An 18,698-nucleotide genomic window follows, 5' to 3' on the forward strand; every position below is an offset into this window, starting at 1 on the left:
TCAGATTCCCGAACAGAGATTTTGTAAATACATTTTTCAAATGTTTTTTACAATTTTCTTTCTAACAGTTCATGGGTTGAACCCAAGCGAGCCATTATTTGTCGTAAATCGTACAGGAAAAGGGGGTCCTTACAAGTGATGCTGTCGAAAGCCATTATGTAAATGATTTCTTAAAAAAAGGTTGTGCTTATTCATCGTGGTTAAGTGCAATAATGATAAAGCATTATCGTTTGTCTCACGATATAGTCACTTGTGATGTGATTTGCGACGTTTCGACCGCATACTGCTGGTCTTCATCAGGCGATAAGGCTGGTTCTTTAAGAAGACCCGAAACCAGTCGACCTTATCGCCTGATGAAGACTAGCAGTATGCAGTCGAAACGTCGCGATGCACATTACAAGTAACCGTATCATGAGACAAACCATAATACTTTATCATTATGTAAAAATGACGTTTTAATGGTTTTTTTTTTCCAGACAAAGTCATCATTAACAACAAGTAGTTTAATGTTTTTTTCGACTGATTGAGTAATCGATATTGGCTTCCAAAACATTAGCTGAGCAAAAGCATACAAACGGTGCGTGCAACTTTGTTATGCAATAATGCTTAAGTGTTATCGTTTCTTTAGTTTCCTCTCGCATCAGCAAACTTACCCTTAGGTAAACAATTAATTAAAAAATGGCATAAAAATATCAGCATTCAATTAAAGGATAGAATTCTTTTGGACGAATCAGATTTCAAGACTCTTACGGCTGATTTCAGATATAAACCAGACCAAACTTCGTGATATCCTGCCGGTAAAATCGCATTATTGAGAGGTCGACTTGTTTGGCTCAACGGGAAAAGCGGTCAATGTACTCCAAACATATGTTGCCTCTTGTTTCACGAAGTTAGGGGCCCAGAATATTTTTTTCTTCAGTCCTAAAGGTATCAGAGCTGAGATCGATAACAAAACATTTTCGTGAGTTTTATATTCCATTTGGGTTAGAATCACGCGCAAACTTTGCAAAAAAGGGAGCTATGAAATAGGAAAAAGTGAGAAAAAAAAATGGATGGAGGCGACGGGGTGGCTCACCAAACTCATTCTTCCTTCTACAGAGTGGCTGGGGAAAATATCAAATTAATTTCTTTCTGTTTATTTATTTAAATGCCTTTGATCTAGGTTACACTATTTTTCATTAACAAGGAACAACTCCTTTGAATAGCACTGTTGCTTATAGAACTGCCGACCGGGGACTGATTTTGATCGAGATAATCATGCATGTAACAAAAACGAATCACAGTTTGAAGAATGACATTCCTTTATTAGACCAAGGACAGCTTATCTTATGTCAAGTACAAAATTGCAACCTTGGATTTAACTTAACTTAAACTTCTTAACTATAGCTAGATTGCTGTAGACACCTCCACGCTGTCTTCTGTTTTGCTTATGGAACACGCATGCTCTTGATAGGGCTAGCGAGGCCAATATCCTCCAGGTTTCTATAATCCCTCCCAGGGGACAAAAGGGCGGAAGCTCCTTCGAAGTTGATTTCTGTGAACACCCGCCACGAGCTTTGCTGGGATCCGACCTTCACGGAGGACGCCCCTTTGGGAAGGTTTATTGGAACAGTAGCTAGGTCCGGACTGGCCGCGGTAAGAGTCTGGCGAGAAACCAGAGGGACCCAAGATCAGATTAGTACTTGTACCTTTAAGAGAGTATGTATTTATTCATGCGGAATTTAAGAAAATTGGGCTTTATACTAACAAAAAAGCCTTCCTTCAACAGATCATTTTATCAATTCTCTCCACCTGCTTTATGGATAACTTGTGGATATTTTAAATTTACAAGTATAAGATCACTTCAGTGAATCAAAGGGTTCCAAAATGTTTGTCCTGTAGAAATTGCTGCATATCAGCAGCAAAATAGAGAACTAAACTTCTAAAAGGACTAGAGGGAGACGATTGTAAGTAAAGCTATAAACGCACTACAAAAGACGACTTGGGTTACTTCATAAAATTCTATAATTCTTTCTTAAAACTGTTGAAAGGTTTGTCGAGTAAGTCACAGATACTGAGAGAAAATCTTACTTTAGAGGGATTCTGTACAATATCTTAAAGCCGACCATCTTCTCTTATTTTTAAGACCTTCCACTTGCAAAGTAATAATGATTTGACTTAATATTTTACCGCCTCTTTCCCTTTGTATCCTGTAGCCTCATACAGTTTTACTATCTTTGCGTCAGTCATCTCTGGAAAACAGTACGTAAACAATCTTTTAATCACAGAGGCAAGTATGTTACCGCTGAGTAATACGGGTCTTAGTATTCCATACAACCGTAGCTTATCTCGATTTCCCTAGAATGTAGCCTCTATAGGAGTGTTAATGTTTCTATGGGACCCTAGATGGCAGGATACTCCACCAGTTCGGTAACTCATCGAGACATTTTGCTCTACATATTAACTCTATAGAAAGCAACGCAACGTGTGCATAAAGAATATAGTTGTGAAACACAGATAAATTGGGAAGACTGTACCTTAAATTATCACTTCTCAATAGGTCGATGTAACTTCTTTGGCTTCTTGTCGGGTTTGAGGTTGTGGGTGTTTTAGGTTGTCTCTTTATAACGTTCCTCCACCACGTGTACTGACAGTGATGAACAACTTCCAAATGTGGTCATAAATCCTGTCAAAAATGTTATTGTTATAGAGGTTCCACCCAATCGCCATTGTTCTGGTCCGAGAAGTGACAAGATGACGGCTCAATTCCCCGCAGGGGGTGCATTTAAAGGTCTTACAGCACATTCCTGTTTACATTCCCATCCATTATCGCAAAATTAACGACTAGAAAATCCTTAAAATTATGCACTGTTGGCCAAAACCATCAAAACAAACCTTTTGAGTCTTTGTTTAGCGGCATCATTAAAGAAATTAGCTTAAACATCCGTTCAATTTTAAATTGTTCTGGTAGTTCATGCCTAGACACGCATTTCATATGACGTAAATTATCCAAAAATATGATGACATTAAAACCGTAGTTTTCCACGTCATTTTGACGATGCTGAAATACTTATTCATAAGCTTGTTTTTCTCAGTTTAAGTTTTCCTTGCTTGTGATACTAAAAATGTACCTTTTTCCTCTACTCCCATTTATCTAAAATATAGTGAAAGTAGCCCGACAAAAGAACTCATATTTAACAAATTTACCAAGGAAAAAAGGTTCGTCAACGTAAAAAAGTGTTATTAATTCCGTTTTATAATCATCGGTTAAAGAAAATAGCTCTTTGAATAAGTGATCCATCAAGAGTATCCTTAGCATCCAATAGCTTTTTTTTAAATGATCTCAGCTGTTTATTGAACAGTTCCTAATACAAGTTAAACCGGTTATAATAGAGACAAGTATTCCGTGATTAAGGTTTTGGTTGATCCAAAATAAGTTTCTCAGTGTCCTAAATGACAGATTGCGATGCCTTTAAAATGTATTAGAAATCTTCTACACCGCTGTTTGGGATTAATCCGCGTCAGTGTTTAATTTCGCATGTATCCTAATCGAATTGAACATCACATATATTTATCTTGGTTTTCCCTTGTAAACAAAAATGTACGTGCGCCACTAAGGTAATTATTGTAGCCAAATTATCAAACTTGAATGAAATAAAGAAACTTGCTCAGATCATTTCATCATGATGCTGTTGTTGATCTAACGGAATTGTTCATGCATATTCTATCTGTGACCACTTCAATTCCTGTTTTCCTTTAATTTACATTGCAGGGAACAAAAATACAGTTGTTCGATAATCCCAGTTTTGGTAACGGGCATAACGAGGTACAATAGCTTGAAGAAAATACTGGGTTTAGCTAATACCTGTGAAAAATGCCAAACCTTATTAAATGGCATTTCTGTTCCCGTGCAGATCAAGGCAACAACGACTGAAAGCACATTTTCTGATTGCAGAACCAGCCAAACTGATCCTGACAAACCAAATGGAACTCATATTCATTGTCTTCAAAGTGCGTTTTTGCTTTTTAGATCGAGGATTGTTAAAATCGTTTGAACTGTTAATTTCCACTTCAGAGAAACTTGTCTTCATACTGGTGCAATCTCAGCCGCTCTCTTTATCTTCCGGTCACCGTCGGTGATTATTTGTTTCATTGTATTGCAGAAGAGGTTGGCTTTGAAACTGTTTGAAAAGGAAAATTGCGGGGGAGCTATAAAGGTGAAAAATGCGCTCTCACTAACTTTTTAACAACGTTATGTCCCGAGATTCGATCCTCAATAAAAGATCAGTCAAATCTATTTTTCTGTTTTAGAGGATTGTGAAACACATTTGAACGTGAAATTTTTTCGGCCGGAAAAGTTATGCCTATAGCCTTTTGGTAAAGATATACGCTAAGCGTGATTAGTGTTTCCAGTTCATACCTAACTTTGGTTAGCTCAAAACATGTCTGACATTCTTAGGCTATGAAAAAGACAGAAATTAAGATACGTCGTTCAGGAATTTTGGTTAGTGGAAAATGCGAGTCTTTTTCAAAAAATTTGATCTGTAGATCAAGTCACATTCAAGTCACGTGTTCTGGGTCAGGTCTGATGACCTCACAAGTCACTTTCGGGGAGGAGTCACGTCAATTCAAGTGAATAAACATTCAGAACGTTGGCAGGTTTTCACCGAAGCCCAATTCCAAGGAGCCACAATGTCTTTGGAGTCCAGAAGACGATACAAGAACACAGAAATGCAGCTAGCTCGAATGTCCCGTCAAGAGTTTTCGAAAGGCTCCTTCGAGCTGTGCATTTCGTTGCCTTTAAATACAAAAGAAAGGTATCGTAACGAGGTAATAATATTCAAAACGGGATGAAAAAGCGCCATCTCAGAACAAACAGAAACACATTTATCTACCCAATGCATACATGTAATCAGCAATGAAAACAAAGAAGAAAATTAAGTTATTGTAGTTCTGCTGAGTTTCTGAATGGACTATTGTGCCGCATCGCCGGGGAAGTGAAAGACTCATTTGACTATCAGCCATATCACAACCAATTATGAGGCATATTATGAAAAGCTATTGAGTCAAAACCCACAACGACGTAGTAAAATGAAAACATGTTGAAAAAAAAGAAGATATCGGAACATTATACGTTTTGAGTAGTTTGTGATCTTGAATGTTTCCCAAATGTGCACTGATTCAAATCAAACCATGAATTGTAATTAAATAAAATCAAAAAAAGCTCAAATCAATAAAGGGGGTAAGTTTATAAAGGAATTGTGTTGCTGCGTCGGTGGGGGAGTATAACAAGGTAAGTTTGGTTTTCAGTGTTGAAAGACGATGTAAATTGGCCATCGTAAAGAGTTTCAAAGCTGACGTCTCGAGCGCTAGCCCTTCTTCAAAGCAAATGCCATTGCACTGTACTCGAGCACGTATTTCGATATTTCTTTCAGAAGAGGGCTAGGTTTAAGTGTTTGTCGAATTACATTGTCCGGAAAAGAAGCTCCAATGGTTTTGCAGTAGAAGGGTATGTGCTGCAGAGGAGATAAGGTAAAAATTAAAGAAAACAAATCTCCTTAAAGGATTGGAAAAACGGATTATGCATTACACAATAAAGCTGGAGAGCCTGTTAATGCACGGTGTGCCTGCTCTCCAATTATTTGGTGCTTCTTTCAGGCAGGTTAGATAGTTTTCTGCGTCTCCAAAGCATCAAAACAATCTTCTTGTGACAATCTGGAATTGTTTCGGTCCATAGACCACTTTCATAAATGGCTTTTCATAAATATTCTTTTGTTTAAATTTAAATTTGCCCGAGTGGCCTCGTTTGAGATAATGTATTCTTTTGAATTTTGTACTGGAGAACGAGGCCACCCAGGCAAATTTATATGTAAACAAAAGAATTTTAATCCGGCAGCCATTTATGAAAGTGGTCTATGAAAGGGCAGGAAGTAAGCACCCGTGCATATTCATGTTCCGCTGTTTCCCTCACGAAAAGTGCTTTCGTATTAAGAGGAAGTGTTGTACACCTCAGAGGCAGATGTTCTAAATGCAAAATTGCACTTGCGGAGGGAAACTTTGTGTTACTGAAAAAGTGATGATTCAAAAAACTTTCAAAAAGTAACTTCAATTCTTCAAGTCTGTCACTTTAAATCTGCGCCAAACTTCTCCATCCTTTTTTCCTAACTTGCCTCTTGTTGCTTAGCCTCTTTAGAGCTTGCATGCCACTCACGTTAAACTAATTTCGTAGTATCTTGTTCCAACTGAACAAAGTTATACTCGTATGTGTAATCAAATGGCGACGAGTGAAATTAGGAAATCATCTCACGCGCGTTTTGTCAAAATTCTGATAATTTCTCGAGCCTTTAGGCGAGGGAAATTATCAGAATTTTGACAAAACGCAAGTGAAATTATTTCCTAATTTCACGAGAAAACCATTTGATTATCTTTCAATATCTTGGGTAACAAATTACCCAGGTTCGTAATCGGTTGCGTCTTGTTTACACACGGAGGCGTAAAATCGCTCGAGTACTTTATCCAACTGCTCGGGAAGAATCATCTCCATGTGAAATTAAAAATTAACAGTGAAATTTCGCGTCAAAATTAAGGAGTAATTTGTCACCTATGATATTAAAACCACTAATGAACTCTGATTTCTTTTACTTTTCACTTTACCTTCGTAAACTAAATTATTTTCATTTATTTGATTTTTGTTCAAACCCCTTGAGTCCTTTTCTAAACAAACGATTTCGTGCGGAAATACGCACCGGGTATAAAAATTTTCACGAAACCTAACCAGTGTTGTTCCTTTGTCTTGTTAGATAGTTAACGAATGTTTTTCTTAGGGGTAGATGGAAATGACTCATTAACTCATATAGGTGATATACTAAAGAGCCTTATTAAAAATTCTTGTGTGGTTTGCCCATGCCACAAAGTGTCTCAGGTTATACAATATTGGCCAAAGTCATCAAACCAAACCTCTTGAGTTTTCTTTCAGAGCTGTGCGTAATAGGAAAACTAGTTCAGCGTGCGTGAATTTCATAAAAATCTTCCGGTGGCGAACCTGAAACATGCTTTGCCAATCTCTGTTATTGAAAAGCAGTTGCGGAATCGTTTATTCGCAGATGATTCAATTCCCATCCCTGCTTTTCAAGGCATGTCCCGATGAAATCGCGTAGAACACTCACTCCGCTCGATCCGTTGGTCGGCCCTCCAACTTATTAAATAACTACATAACATTTGATGCACATCATTGCGCAGCCAGTTGTCTGTGGCCGTTTATATCAAAAACAGTTCTGAATCATTCTCAAGAAAAAACGTTTTTAATATTAGCTGATCAAGAGTTTCCCTATCTTTACCCAGATGGCTAACCATGAATCCGACGAGGACGCTACTAAAAGTGTGGGTATCAGACACTAGCTTGCAGAACATGTCTTTAATAATTCTCCACCGCGTTCTCCAGCCAAGCCGGCAATTTTAATCACTTCATGACTAAAATAATAGATGTGTTTAGAAAGATTTTACACCAGTTCAAGATGATTTCACCACAAAAGATCCCATAGAACATTCGTCACTTGAAATCTTTCTCTGCCGCTACTCTACATGTTTGACTTACATTTATTTAGAAAAAAACTTACAGCATTACTTCGTAGGTTCTATATTTTCGTTTAAAAGTGGACATGCTTTAAAAAACAATGGTTTACGGAAAAAAGCCATCTTTTTTAATATTTGCGCTATTGCTAAGTCTGATTAGACTTATTTGCATTCTTTTCTTGTAGAGGACGAAGATGAGATTTTTGGAAATCCTGAATTTGGAGGGTTCAAAGAGGTTTGGTAACGTATTTGCTCCTTATCCAACTACACTTGGTAGAGTACAAGTAATGCCATAGACGAGTATAAATATCACGCGGTATTTGTACTCTAGAGTACCGGTTAAACAAGTTTTCTCGCATCGCGCAAGCGAAGATTGGATTGTAGTTAGGAAAGAAAAAAGGGAGGACAATTTGAATCATATTTCCGACGACGAAGAGTCAGAATGGCTGGCATATATAGATCCAAGTTTATTAGATGAATCGAACGGAGAAAAACAGCTGGACGACCAGGAAATTTCTTCATTCATTGAAGAAAGTAGAAACAGCAACACGACAACGCGCCAATTCCGTTCCGCTTCGCATACTTCTGTTACGCACTCCCCGTAAACAAATATCCGCGAAATTCGTCCGCACTGAAATAACAGTTTGGCGTGTTGTATAATAAATAACTTATTAGACGTTTTGTTGTGTAGTATCGCTGAGTATATTTATTCGTTATTTGCATTTTGACTCGCCCTACGCGTTCGTCAACTCGTAAAAATACTCTGCGATACTACACAACAAAACGTCCAATAAGCTTAAGATATATATGTTTGCATAAAGCACTTTCAGATGTTTATGAATAAACAACTTTGACACCCTCCGCCGTATTACTTAAGATGAAATAGTTTTTGACATTTGTCATGAATGTGATACTCAGAAAAAATTTGAGTGGCACCTAAGACGATTCAAGCTGCACATTTTCTGACTTTAAGGTCAGAAATTTTGTTATTTCGCTAGAGAAAACTCGTTTGTATGTCTAGCAGCTAAATACTAGGCTCACGGCATATGTACCAATGATAATTCTTCTATTTTGACTTTATTTGTTTTTCTCAGTTGAGAAAAAGAATTTTAGCAATAAAATCAGTTGTCAATGTTGTTCAAGAAATAAGTTTTGCAAGATAGAAAAAGTGGTGTAAGCTAACGTCGTTTGAAATTAAAACAATCAACATACTCCAAAGGTTTTCAGTGAAAGCTGCGATGACTTGACGATACATACACCCAAGGGTGCCTCATCCATCAAGGTGCCAGAAAACTCGGAGCCTTGGCAGGTTTTTACTAATGTCAGATTTGAGGGCGCGGTAGAAGTCGTGTACCCTGGCGACTATCAGGACCTGAAAGAGATGGGGCTCAAAGGACGCGTGAAAAGCGTTCGAAAGGCACCTGTAAGACCAAAGTAACCGTCTCAGTTAAACATATATGATAATAAGCTTAAAAATACTGTTTCTGCATTAATGGCCTAAAGTGCATTTTCATCAGGCAAATTTTCCCAACAAGCCGCTTCAATAAACAAATGTAGGCCTTACATCTACTCATTTACTGGAGAGTAGATTTTTCAGGTGTTGGTGCGCTTACGATTGTAGCATGCATTTACACTGAGAAAGCCAAAGGAAAGTTGGCTGATGCTGACTTATACTGTAAATGCTTCAAAGTTTATGCTATGCTTTAAAACAACTGTAAACCATGACTTTTGTAAGAGTTGGAAATGAGAAACCATGGTATTGCAAAGAATTAGATAAATATTCCCGGAAGGGCATGATGACCATGAAAATCAACCAAGTTTATTGCTGTCCCATTTTAAAGATAATTTCTTTTTTTTTTTTTTAATTACAGCACCAACTTGCCATAAAGCTGTTTGAAAACCCCAACTTTGGAGGTAAAAAAAGAGGTGATAGACTATTTCGATATTGTGAGAAATACGATGCTCTAATGGCCCCATATCAAAACACTCAGGCCCAGCTGGCCAGATCATGATGTTATATATTTGGGCAAAACATTTTCTTTTCACAGTGACTTCTTAACTTAAGAGAACAAATGGAACGTTAAGTCCGAGAATTGTGATTTAGAATAGCTAAAAAAAAAATGATTAACATCCATTGGCGTGTGGCCAATGAACAACAATAAATAACTTACCTTTTCCGATTGCAACACACTGGAAAAGGCTCGGAAAACGGTGGAAGACTTGGAGGGTGATTTTTGATACCCTCCTAAATACTAAAAGACGGCACCTCCCAGGTTCGGAAAATACCGCAATACTGTAATACCGCAATTCGTGAGTGAAATTACCGAAATACCGCAAGAAAAATTTTCCAATATCGCAAACCGCTATGTCCTCCTCTGTAAACGTACAGGACCTGTTTGCTCCATATCTCGGCTGAATGGGAGAAAGAAACAACTCTGACTGACGGTTTAATCCGGGCAGTACAAAATTATCACAGTTATTATCACAAATCTTTTCCACAGGTGTTCTATAAAAGCTGTGATGACTTAACCTGTCACTTTCCAGGAGCCTCGTCAGTAATTGTGAATAAACACAGTAAAACTAATTGGGAGTTTTACCCTAAAACTCAATACCGAGGCGATAGATTAGTCTTGAAACCTGGAAGTACTTACCCTAGCGAAAAATATCTAAAATAAATTATCTAACTGTCTTTGAGCAGTGAGTATTGCTTTAAAACTATGATGATTTTTAAAATTAATTGTAATGCGGCTTTCAACTTAACAAGCCGGAAACCCCTTTATTCCATCCTTGATCCTTCAACAGTCGGTACAGTTTATCTTTGGACGTTAAGAGAAAAGTTTATCTTTTGGTCTAGTTAAGATAATATAATTTATTTTGCGTCAAATACACGGGGAGTCGTCTTCCAGGCTCATGATATAAGTGTTTGACGGGCCATTAAACTAAGGATAATTATAGTAATAAAAAATCATAAATATGATCTAGAGACTATATACAATATTTATTCACCCTTAAGAATGTAAAGAGAAGTTTTTTTTTTCAGCTAGAGTTTAAAATGCTAGGTATTACTTGCTTTCAGAAATATAAAAGGCGGTTTTATTCACGAGTGTTGTCTCGAAGGGAATGGGTAATTAGTAGTTGACAATTTCTGCGCCGCAGGAGACTTGTGTTTATTCTAGAGTTGATATTTCGTAGCTCAGTCAGTCAATGGGGCGAGGCATTGTTTTAAAAGTAATTGTAAGCCACCTAAAGCTTGTCTTTCCTTTCTTTAAGGTCCATCTATGTCTGCATTGCACTACTGATCTCGAGAAATGAATCTAGCGTCTTTTCATTTTTGCATTTGATTATTCTCATCGTTTTAAACATTAGGGTTTTTCACAAGTGTAAAGGCCAAGATAAACTGATTTTATAAACTAAGATAATGATGTAAAGTGTTTCTAAAGCTGACTTAATGAGCGTTATTAGGAAATATCGACTAAGTTGAAATTGTAAATTGGCCACCGTAACGAATTAAAAAAGCTGACGTTTCGAGCGTTAGCCCTTCGTCAGAGCGGCTGAATGGAGGAATTGTGGGTTGTATGTGGGTTTATATGCAGAAAGCGGAGCTACGCCATTGGAGGGAACATAGCGACGAGAAAAACACGAATAAATTAGTGGAATGAAAAGCGTTCGTTGATACCTGTGGGATTAAGAGTGGTGGAGCGGCCGCTGGCCATCGCAACTGTTGTAACACTATACCCAAGACTGCTTGCGCGAGAACACTAGAATTGTAACGTTGTTGTGTTTACGTCGTAATATTAAAATTCTCGTTTTATTCGGTCTTACCAATTTTGGTCCATTCGAGCCGGATACAAATCAGTCGCTCACGATGAGCAATCAAGAATCGTGGCACTTGGTCGACGAATGTGTGATATCACCGCTTCACAGCAGCCTTGAAGTGACTCCTGAAGATTCGGTAAGCCAGGTCGATTCTGGTCATTCGAAAGCGCTTTCTCGCTCTAGTTCTTTGTCGTCCTCGTCAAAAAGAAGAAGAGACGCTAAAATAAAGGCCTCCATCGCAGGCCTTCAAGCAAAACAGCTTGCCGAACGAGTTAAGAGAGACAATGAAGTACATGAACAGGAGTTTCAAGAAGAAATGGCTCAAAGGGAATTAGAGTGGAAACTTGAATGTCGAAAACGAGAGCTCGACCTACTACGAAAGAAAAGAGAAGACGAAATGGCTGTGATTTCTGCTCAAAATCAAGCTGAGGTGGCAAATCTTAAGCATGAAATACTGGGTCAAGAATTTAACGAAGAAAAGGCCTCTAATGATGAAATCTTCAAGGTCAGTAAATCTTCGCCATCTTTGAAACATTATGTAGTGCCCAGTCTTAAAGCAACCTCTGAGGTTGAACGCAAAGATAGTCCCTGTACTGAGGTTGAGCCCGGGATTACTAAGGGATACGTTTTCCAAGAACTCAAGGGAGATGTTTACACAGAGTCATCTCTGGATAGAAAAGTTGTCTCATATGAATGCTCTCCATTGCGTGCAATTTCCAAGCCCTTGCCAGTAAAGGATCTAGAGTTCCATGCAGCTCATAGGAATAGCCTCACTTTAGGCTCTACTCTGGTACCAGTTGCCCAAGCAATTGAATCAGATATGTTAACACTCAGTACTGCAGTGCAGTGGCCTCAACGGGGATTATACAGTCCTGAAAGAAAATACTCGTCTCAAACTGCTGCTACCCCTGCTAATCTACCCTTCAGGCTTCCATCTTACAGAGATTTGTCTTCACCTGGTTATGTGACCGCGTCCCAGCGCAAACCTGCGTCATTTGATAATAGTAATACAGCTTGGTCATTTTGCCGTGGGCCTGGTGGAGAAGTCCCTCCAACAGTTAGTTCCCTAGTGGGGGATGGCAGTGTTGTTCTGGCATCAACGCCTAGTGGTAGTTGCCATGACAACTTAACCCAAACTGCTCACAAGTCAAACTTCACTTCCCCATCAAACCAATCTCAACCATCTTACGTAACACAATGGGCCCCAGCCAGCTGAAGCACATCAATCCCTCACTTTGGTGAACCTAGTAGAAATGACAGTCATTCACTACAAGTAGAAGAACCGGTTGATACATTTATTGATAGATTGAGAGAAGGCCAGGAAACAGCCTTTCAGTGGTCCTTTACTAGCTTGCAGACGGATTCAAGTGTAGCTCTTCTTCGAGCTCAAGAACAGCAGCGATTACCACCGCTTGAGCTCTTCAAATTCACAGGAAAACCTATCGAGTGGCCTAAATTCATTACGAGGTTTCGTGATCAAATTCACAACAAGACAACCCTCACCGACTCAGATAGAATGGCTTATTTATTCCAAAATCTTGACGGGGAAGCTAGGAAAGCAGTGGAAAGTCTAGGTGTTACAGGTCATAGTTACCCAAATGCCCTTAAGACTTTAAAACGTCAGTTTGGGAACCCCAACAGTGTGGCCACAGCTTATCTAAATGACATGCTCAACAGTGCCTATGTACCCTCAAATGATAGGCAAGCATTACGTGACTACTATTACCAAGTGAAAGTATGTACGACATGGTGTGTAAAGATGGGTCAGTCAGCTATTCTTCAAACCCCAGAGTATCTCAGCAGGGCAACTATGAGGTTACCCATGAACCTCCGAGTAAGATGGTATGAATACATAGATGGACGCAGTGATAGATCCACCCTGGTAGAGTTTTAGAAGTAGTTACGCAAGCGAGTAGAAACACTGTTTAACCCCCTTGAAGATTTCATAAGCGAAGAATGGAACAAGAAACAAAGGTACCCCAAAGCAAAGCCAAATCTTAAGTTAAATTCCCCCGCCACGACAACAGGAAGGCCTCCTGACGCTCCAAGCAACAGCAGCGACTTGTCAGATTCCAACGTAGCCCGAACCCAATCATTGAACAAAGAGCAGGAGAAAGTCCCATCCAGTGAAAAGGGGTGTGTCATCTACAAGTACACCCTGTTGCCTTTTGTCCTGTCTTTAAGTCTAAGCACCTACAAGCAAGGCGAAAAATTGCAAGGGAACATGGACTTTGTTTCAATTGTTTGAAAACGAACCACCAAGTCAAGAATTGCCCAAGTACAAAGCGTTGTCTTAAAGAACGGTGCGGGCGTCCCCAACACACCCTTTTACATGAGGATCTTCGAGTAGAGTCGCGTCCTAGCCTCACCAGCAACGAAAGTAGCTTTATCCAAACATCGGCTTCTCCAAAGGAAAATGCTCGTAACCCAAAACCGGTGTCAAATTCGTTGCCCATCGTCCAGACCAACATCAACCAAGTCTGTTTTCAACCTCAGCGGAAGGTCCTCCTTCAAGTGCTCCCAGTTCGAATTCATAGTCAAGGGGGCACGGTTGACACATATGCTGTCCTTGATCCTGGAAGTGACTCAACCCTGATTAGGAAAGACTTAGCTGAAAGCTTACAACCTGTTGGCGAGACATATCGCCTTAACATTAATACAGTTGGCAATGAAGCTACTACTCAGAACTTAGACAGGGTAAACTTTAGGCTTTCCTCTAAAGAACAGCCAGACCCGGTTATGGTGCATGGAGCTTGGGTCATCAAAAAACTCAACATTCCATCTTTCAAGTTGTCGAAGAAAAGGACCGTCGAGCAGTGGAATCACTTATCTGACGTAGATCTTCCTGAACTCCAAGGTGGTGACGTGATGATTCTCATTGGAGCTGACATGCCTCACTTATTGATTCACCTTGAAGTCCGCCAGGGGCGACGGGATGAGCCCATCGCAGTAAAGACCCCTCTTGGATGGACGCTGTTTGGAAATGTGAATCAAGGACTCTGTGAAACAATTAGTGCAAACTTTCTCGCTTCAGATAGAGAGACTACATTGCAGCATCAAATCGAACCATTTTGGGAGATCGACTCTTACGCAACCAAGCGAGTTCTCTCTGAGTCCACCTTGTCAGTTGAAGACAAACAAGCTCTGGCCATCCGTGAAAGCAACACAGTCAAGGAGGAAGGCCACTACAAAACAGCACTGTTATGGAAATGTGAACCAGTCTTGCCTAGCAATTATGCTATGGCAGTTTCAAGACTTCATTCAACTGAGAAGAAACTCAAGAAAAACCCAGAGCTAGTAGAGAAATATCAGAATGTCATCAACGATTACGTCACTAAAGGACACGCCCAAAGGATGACAAAAGAGGAGGCCAAAGTGATAACCCCAAAAACATGGTAGTTACCACACCATGCAGTTGTTAATCCAAACAAGCCTGGAAAGGTCCGTGTGGTCTTTGACGCCGCATCAAAATATGAAGGTGTTTCCTTGAATAACAAGCTTCTGACTGGCCCCGACCAGTTGAGCAGTTTGCTAGGGGTCCTTATGAGATTTCGAACAGGAAGGATCGGCGTGATGTAGGACATTGAACAAATGTTTCATCAAGTGAGAGTTTGTGAAGAAGATAGAGACTCTTTGCGCTTCTTGTGGAGAGACTTAGATGAAACAAAGAGACCAAGTGAATATAAGATGACTGTTCACGTGTTTGGCGCTGTGGATTCACCGTGTTGCGCAAACTATGCGTTGCAGAGAACTGCTCGTGATCAGCGAGGGAAATTCAGCGAGGATGCCATCAACGCTGTTCGACGTAATTTCTATATAGATGACCTCCTAGCATCGAAGCAAAACTGCGATGAAGCCACAGGTCTGGCTAAAGATTTGATAGGAATCCTAGCAACTGGCGGGTTTCGCCTAGCGAACTGGATGTCAAACAGCCGAGAAGTGCTCACGGCAATCCCTTCTTCAGAAGTGGCGTGCGACATTATTTACTTAGATCGTAATGGATTGCCTCAAGAAAGAGCCTTAGGCGTCAAGTGGTGTGCAGAGCAAGATCTGCTGAGTCTTAAACCAGCGAAGAGTAAATTCCCAAACACCAAGCGAGGAATATTGAGTGCCACGAGTAGCGTGTTTGATCCCCTAGGCCTTGCCGCGCCCTACGTAATAAAGGCGAAACTGATCATCCAAGAGTTGTGGAGACGCCAGATTGAGTGGGATAGAGAGCTGCCCAATGATATCCTGCAGAAGTGGCAAGGTTGGAAAGAAGGTTTGAAATCCTCTCAAACGATCATGATTCCCCGGTGGTATGGCTTCCACCGCGACCGATGCCTAAAGGTACAACTACACGTGTTTCCGTGCGGTGACTCGTGGAGATCTCAGTGTGAGCTTTGTTTTAAGTAAGACTAGGCTTGCGCCAATCAAAGCCTTGACCATTCCGCGTCTGGAGTTACAGGCTGCCGTTGTAGCCACTAGGCTGAGGTCTAAGATAGTGGAAGAAATCGACATGGCAGAAACGTGCGCCAACAGTTCTGGATCCTCCGAGGAAGGTCATTTGTTAGAAGAATCATCAATGAATGTCTTCTTTGCAAGAGAAGGAGAGCTAAGCCAACCGTTCCTGTGATGGCTCTTTACCCAGAGAACGACTCGCCCTTAGCGAGCCTCCATTTACCAACACGGGTGTAGATTATTTTGGTCCAATTAGTTTCAAGAGGGGAAGAGTAACTGAGAAGAGGTGAGGGTGTATCTTCACATGCCTTACTACCCGTGCGGTCCACCTGGAGGTGGCAGGCGATCTGAGTACTGATTCGTTCATCATGACGTTGAGAAGGTTTCGTGGGAGAAGAGGCAACCCAAAGACAATCCGTTCAGACTACGGAACTAATTTCGTGGGAGCCAACAGAGAATTAGGTGAAGCTTTGAAGTCGTTGAGTCAGGGACGAATTACCGGCGAGCTGGCCCGAGAAGGGACCACTTGGTACTTCAACCCGTCGTCGTCCCCACACATGGGAGGAATATTCGAGTCAGTGGTCAAGCAAGTCGAAAAAGCTATGAGGACTGTCATAAAGGACCAGGTATTACCAGAGGAAACACTCCATACAGTCCTTGTCGAGACAGAGGCTATTGTTAATAGTCGACCCCTCACTCCCGTCAGTGATGACCCCGAGGATTTCGAAGCGCTGACGCCAAACCAGTTTCTCATTGGACGAGCCTCGCCAGACAGTCCACCTGGCCGATTTGAGGAGCGAGAAATTAATAGCCGCAAGAGATGGAGAATGGTCCAAGCGCTAGCTGACATGATATGGCGGAGGTGGCGTAAAGAATACTTACCTACCTTGACAGTGCGCCCAAAATGGAATAAAGAACGAAGGAACTTGAAGGAAGGAGATCTTATTCTAATGAAGGTTGATGATGCGCCTCGGTCACATTGGCCCCTCGGACGAATTCTAAAGACATTCCCTGGGAAGGATAGTAGAGTTCGTATGGCAAAAGTGAAAACTCCTAACGGAACCCTGATGCGACCTGTCGCAAAGTTATGCATGTTGGAGGAATCTGTTTGAAGAGAGCGATGTTGAATTCTGATCTAACTGAGAACACTTGTAGCCCTTTCATGGAAACTGTTTAATTTTTTGTTTGTGATCTAGGTTCATTTAGGTCGTTTTTAGGTTGTCGTCCGTCTTATCGACTCACTTGGGGGGGACGATGGAGCGGCCGCTGGCCATCGCAACTGTTGTAACGCTATACCCAAGACTGCTTGCGCGAGAACACTAGAATTGTAACGTTGTTGTGTTTACGTCGTAATATTAAAAGCTTCTATTCTCGTTTTATTTGGTCTTACCATGGGCACATGGTAAGACCAATTCATGAGTTCTTTTTTCTGTATGACTGCATGACTTAATAACAACGTACTGCTTGATTCACAATTGCTTGTTTTTCGCCTGATGCTTGATTCATTCACTCTTTACATTTCGTTATGATCTTTATTTGCTACGTACTATACTCTAGATAGCATTTAGCAAGTGCAGTGTAACAGGGCCACAGATAGTCGTATCTAACGAACGTGTTCCTTTAAGATACATTAAGCAATAAAGTATTAAGAAAAGATAGACGTAGAAAGCTTGTATTTTAGGGTTGATTTTACAGGCTAATGTTAATCGAAGCGTCCCTTTTTAAATGATAAACACCAACTATTCCCTTAGTTATACCAACAAACGAACACAGTCTTCAACCAACATGGGTATTGGGCATTTATCTTCCTAGGTAAGGGTATTCCCAAGCTGGGCTAGGGAGAAACAACAACAAAAACAGGACTACAACAAGAACAACACCAGTAACAATATATTTGTTAGCTACTCTATTACGTCATACAAATTGATATATCATTGGGACTAAACGCAACCGATTTTTTAAACGAAATTCAAGTTGAAATCTAAGAATAGAATTGAAATCATCTCAAGAAAACATTCCAGTCCTTTAACTCTTAGTCAGATATTATAACATGTAATCGTTATACTTCTTATCCCTTTCACTTACAGTGTTTCCCGTTTTTTATGAACTTCTATTTCCTTTACCATTGTGAAAAGATGATTTTTTAACATAATCGATAGAATATTGCAATTATACATATATGAACGAGAACGACTAAATAAATCATTTCACTAAAAACCGACTAGAATTTCAAACACTTACCGATAAGAACAACAATATCTCGATTTTCTTGAAAAAAGAACTTGAAAAACCGTGGAGCGCTATTTAGTCGAAATTGGAGCGTCGTTACATCCAAATTCAGTAGGAGCCGAAATGTATCTTAAACTTATACCTGAGTTTCTGCAGGCTAACCACATGTGATCCACCTCGTAGTGATTTTTTTTTCATATTCGTTAACGCTAAAATAAGAATCCATAAAGTAGAACTACATTCATACGAGAAAAGTTATTTTAGTTTTGGCGTCAAATGTACAGTGCAACCTACTGCATAGTAACATATAACAGTTTTCAACAGTTCAGTATACTGTTGTTCAGTACAGTGCAGCCCACTGCATAGTAAGATTTAGCAGTTTCAACAGTTTAGTGTAGTGTTCTTGAGCACAATGAAAAGGACTGCATAGTAACATTTAATCTTACTATGTAGTGTACTTCACTGTACCGAACAACACTACACTGAATTGTACAGTGTAGCGCCCTATATAGTAATATTTAAGGGTTTTTTTCCCAGTTCAGTGTTGTTACTCAGTTCAGATGTTCAGTAAGTGCAGTCTGTACAGTACGGTGCACTACTGAGTAATATTTGATAGTTGTGAACAGCTCAGCATACAATGTATTACACTGCGTAGAACATAT

The 18,698-nt window shown here is 40.0% G+C and overlaps 3 protein-coding genes across 3 annotated transcripts; all 3 read left to right on the forward strand.

The window, feature by feature from the left end:
- The first annotated feature begins 12,883 nt into the window (after positions 1-12,883).
- Positions 12,884-14,766, forward strand: LOC148740592 (uncharacterized). The gene is made up of 2 exons (XM_088749697.1): positions 12,884-13,102; positions 13,552-14,766. Exons 1-2 carry the CDS (start codon positions 12,884-12,886, stop codon positions 14,764-14,766), a joined length of 1,434 nt encoding a protein of 477 aa, XP_088605823.1.
- A 192-nt stretch (positions 14,767-14,958) lies between these two features.
- Positions 14,959-15,762, forward strand: LOC148740593 (uncharacterized). The gene has a single exon (XM_088749698.1). It carries the CDS (start codon positions 14,959-14,961, stop codon positions 15,760-15,762), a length of 804 nt encoding a protein of 267 aa, XP_088605824.1.
- Positions 15,763-16,175: 413 nt separating this feature from the next.
- On the forward strand, positions 16,176-16,919 carry LOC148740594 (uncharacterized). Its single transcript, XM_088749699.1, has one exon. The coding sequence runs from the start codon at positions 16,176-16,178 to the stop codon at positions 16,917-16,919; it is 744 nt and encodes a 247-aa protein (XP_088605825.1).
- Positions 16,920-18,698: the final 1,779 nt, after the last annotated feature.

This window comes from Stylophora pistillata, chromosome 2 (genome assembly GCF_964205215.1).
Source record: "Stylophora pistillata chromosome 2, jaStyPist1.2, whole genome shotgun sequence".
In the NCBI taxonomy this organism is placed as follows: Eukaryota; Metazoa; Cnidaria; class Anthozoa; order Scleractinia; family Pocilloporidae; genus Stylophora; species Stylophora pistillata.

What these genes read in the sequence shown, in the direction of transcription:
- LOC148740592 (XM_088749697.1), top strand. Translation starts at nt 12,884, where the DNA reads ATGGCTTATTTATTCCAAAATCTTGACGGGGAAGCTAGGAAAGCAGTG. An exon ending in ACTACTATTACCAAGTGAAA is followed by an intron (nt 13,103 to 13,551) that starts GTATGTACGACA and finishes CCTGTCTTTAAG; the next exon opens with TCTAAGCACCTACAAGCAAG.
- LOC148740594 (XM_088749699.1), top strand. Translation starts at nt 16,176, where the DNA reads ATGACGTTGAGAAGGTTTCGTGGGAGAAGAGGCAACCCAAAGACAATC.
- LOC148740593 (XM_088749698.1), top strand. Translation starts at nt 14,959, where the DNA reads ATGTTTCATCAAGTGAGAGTTTGTGAAGAAGATAGAGACTCTTTGCGC.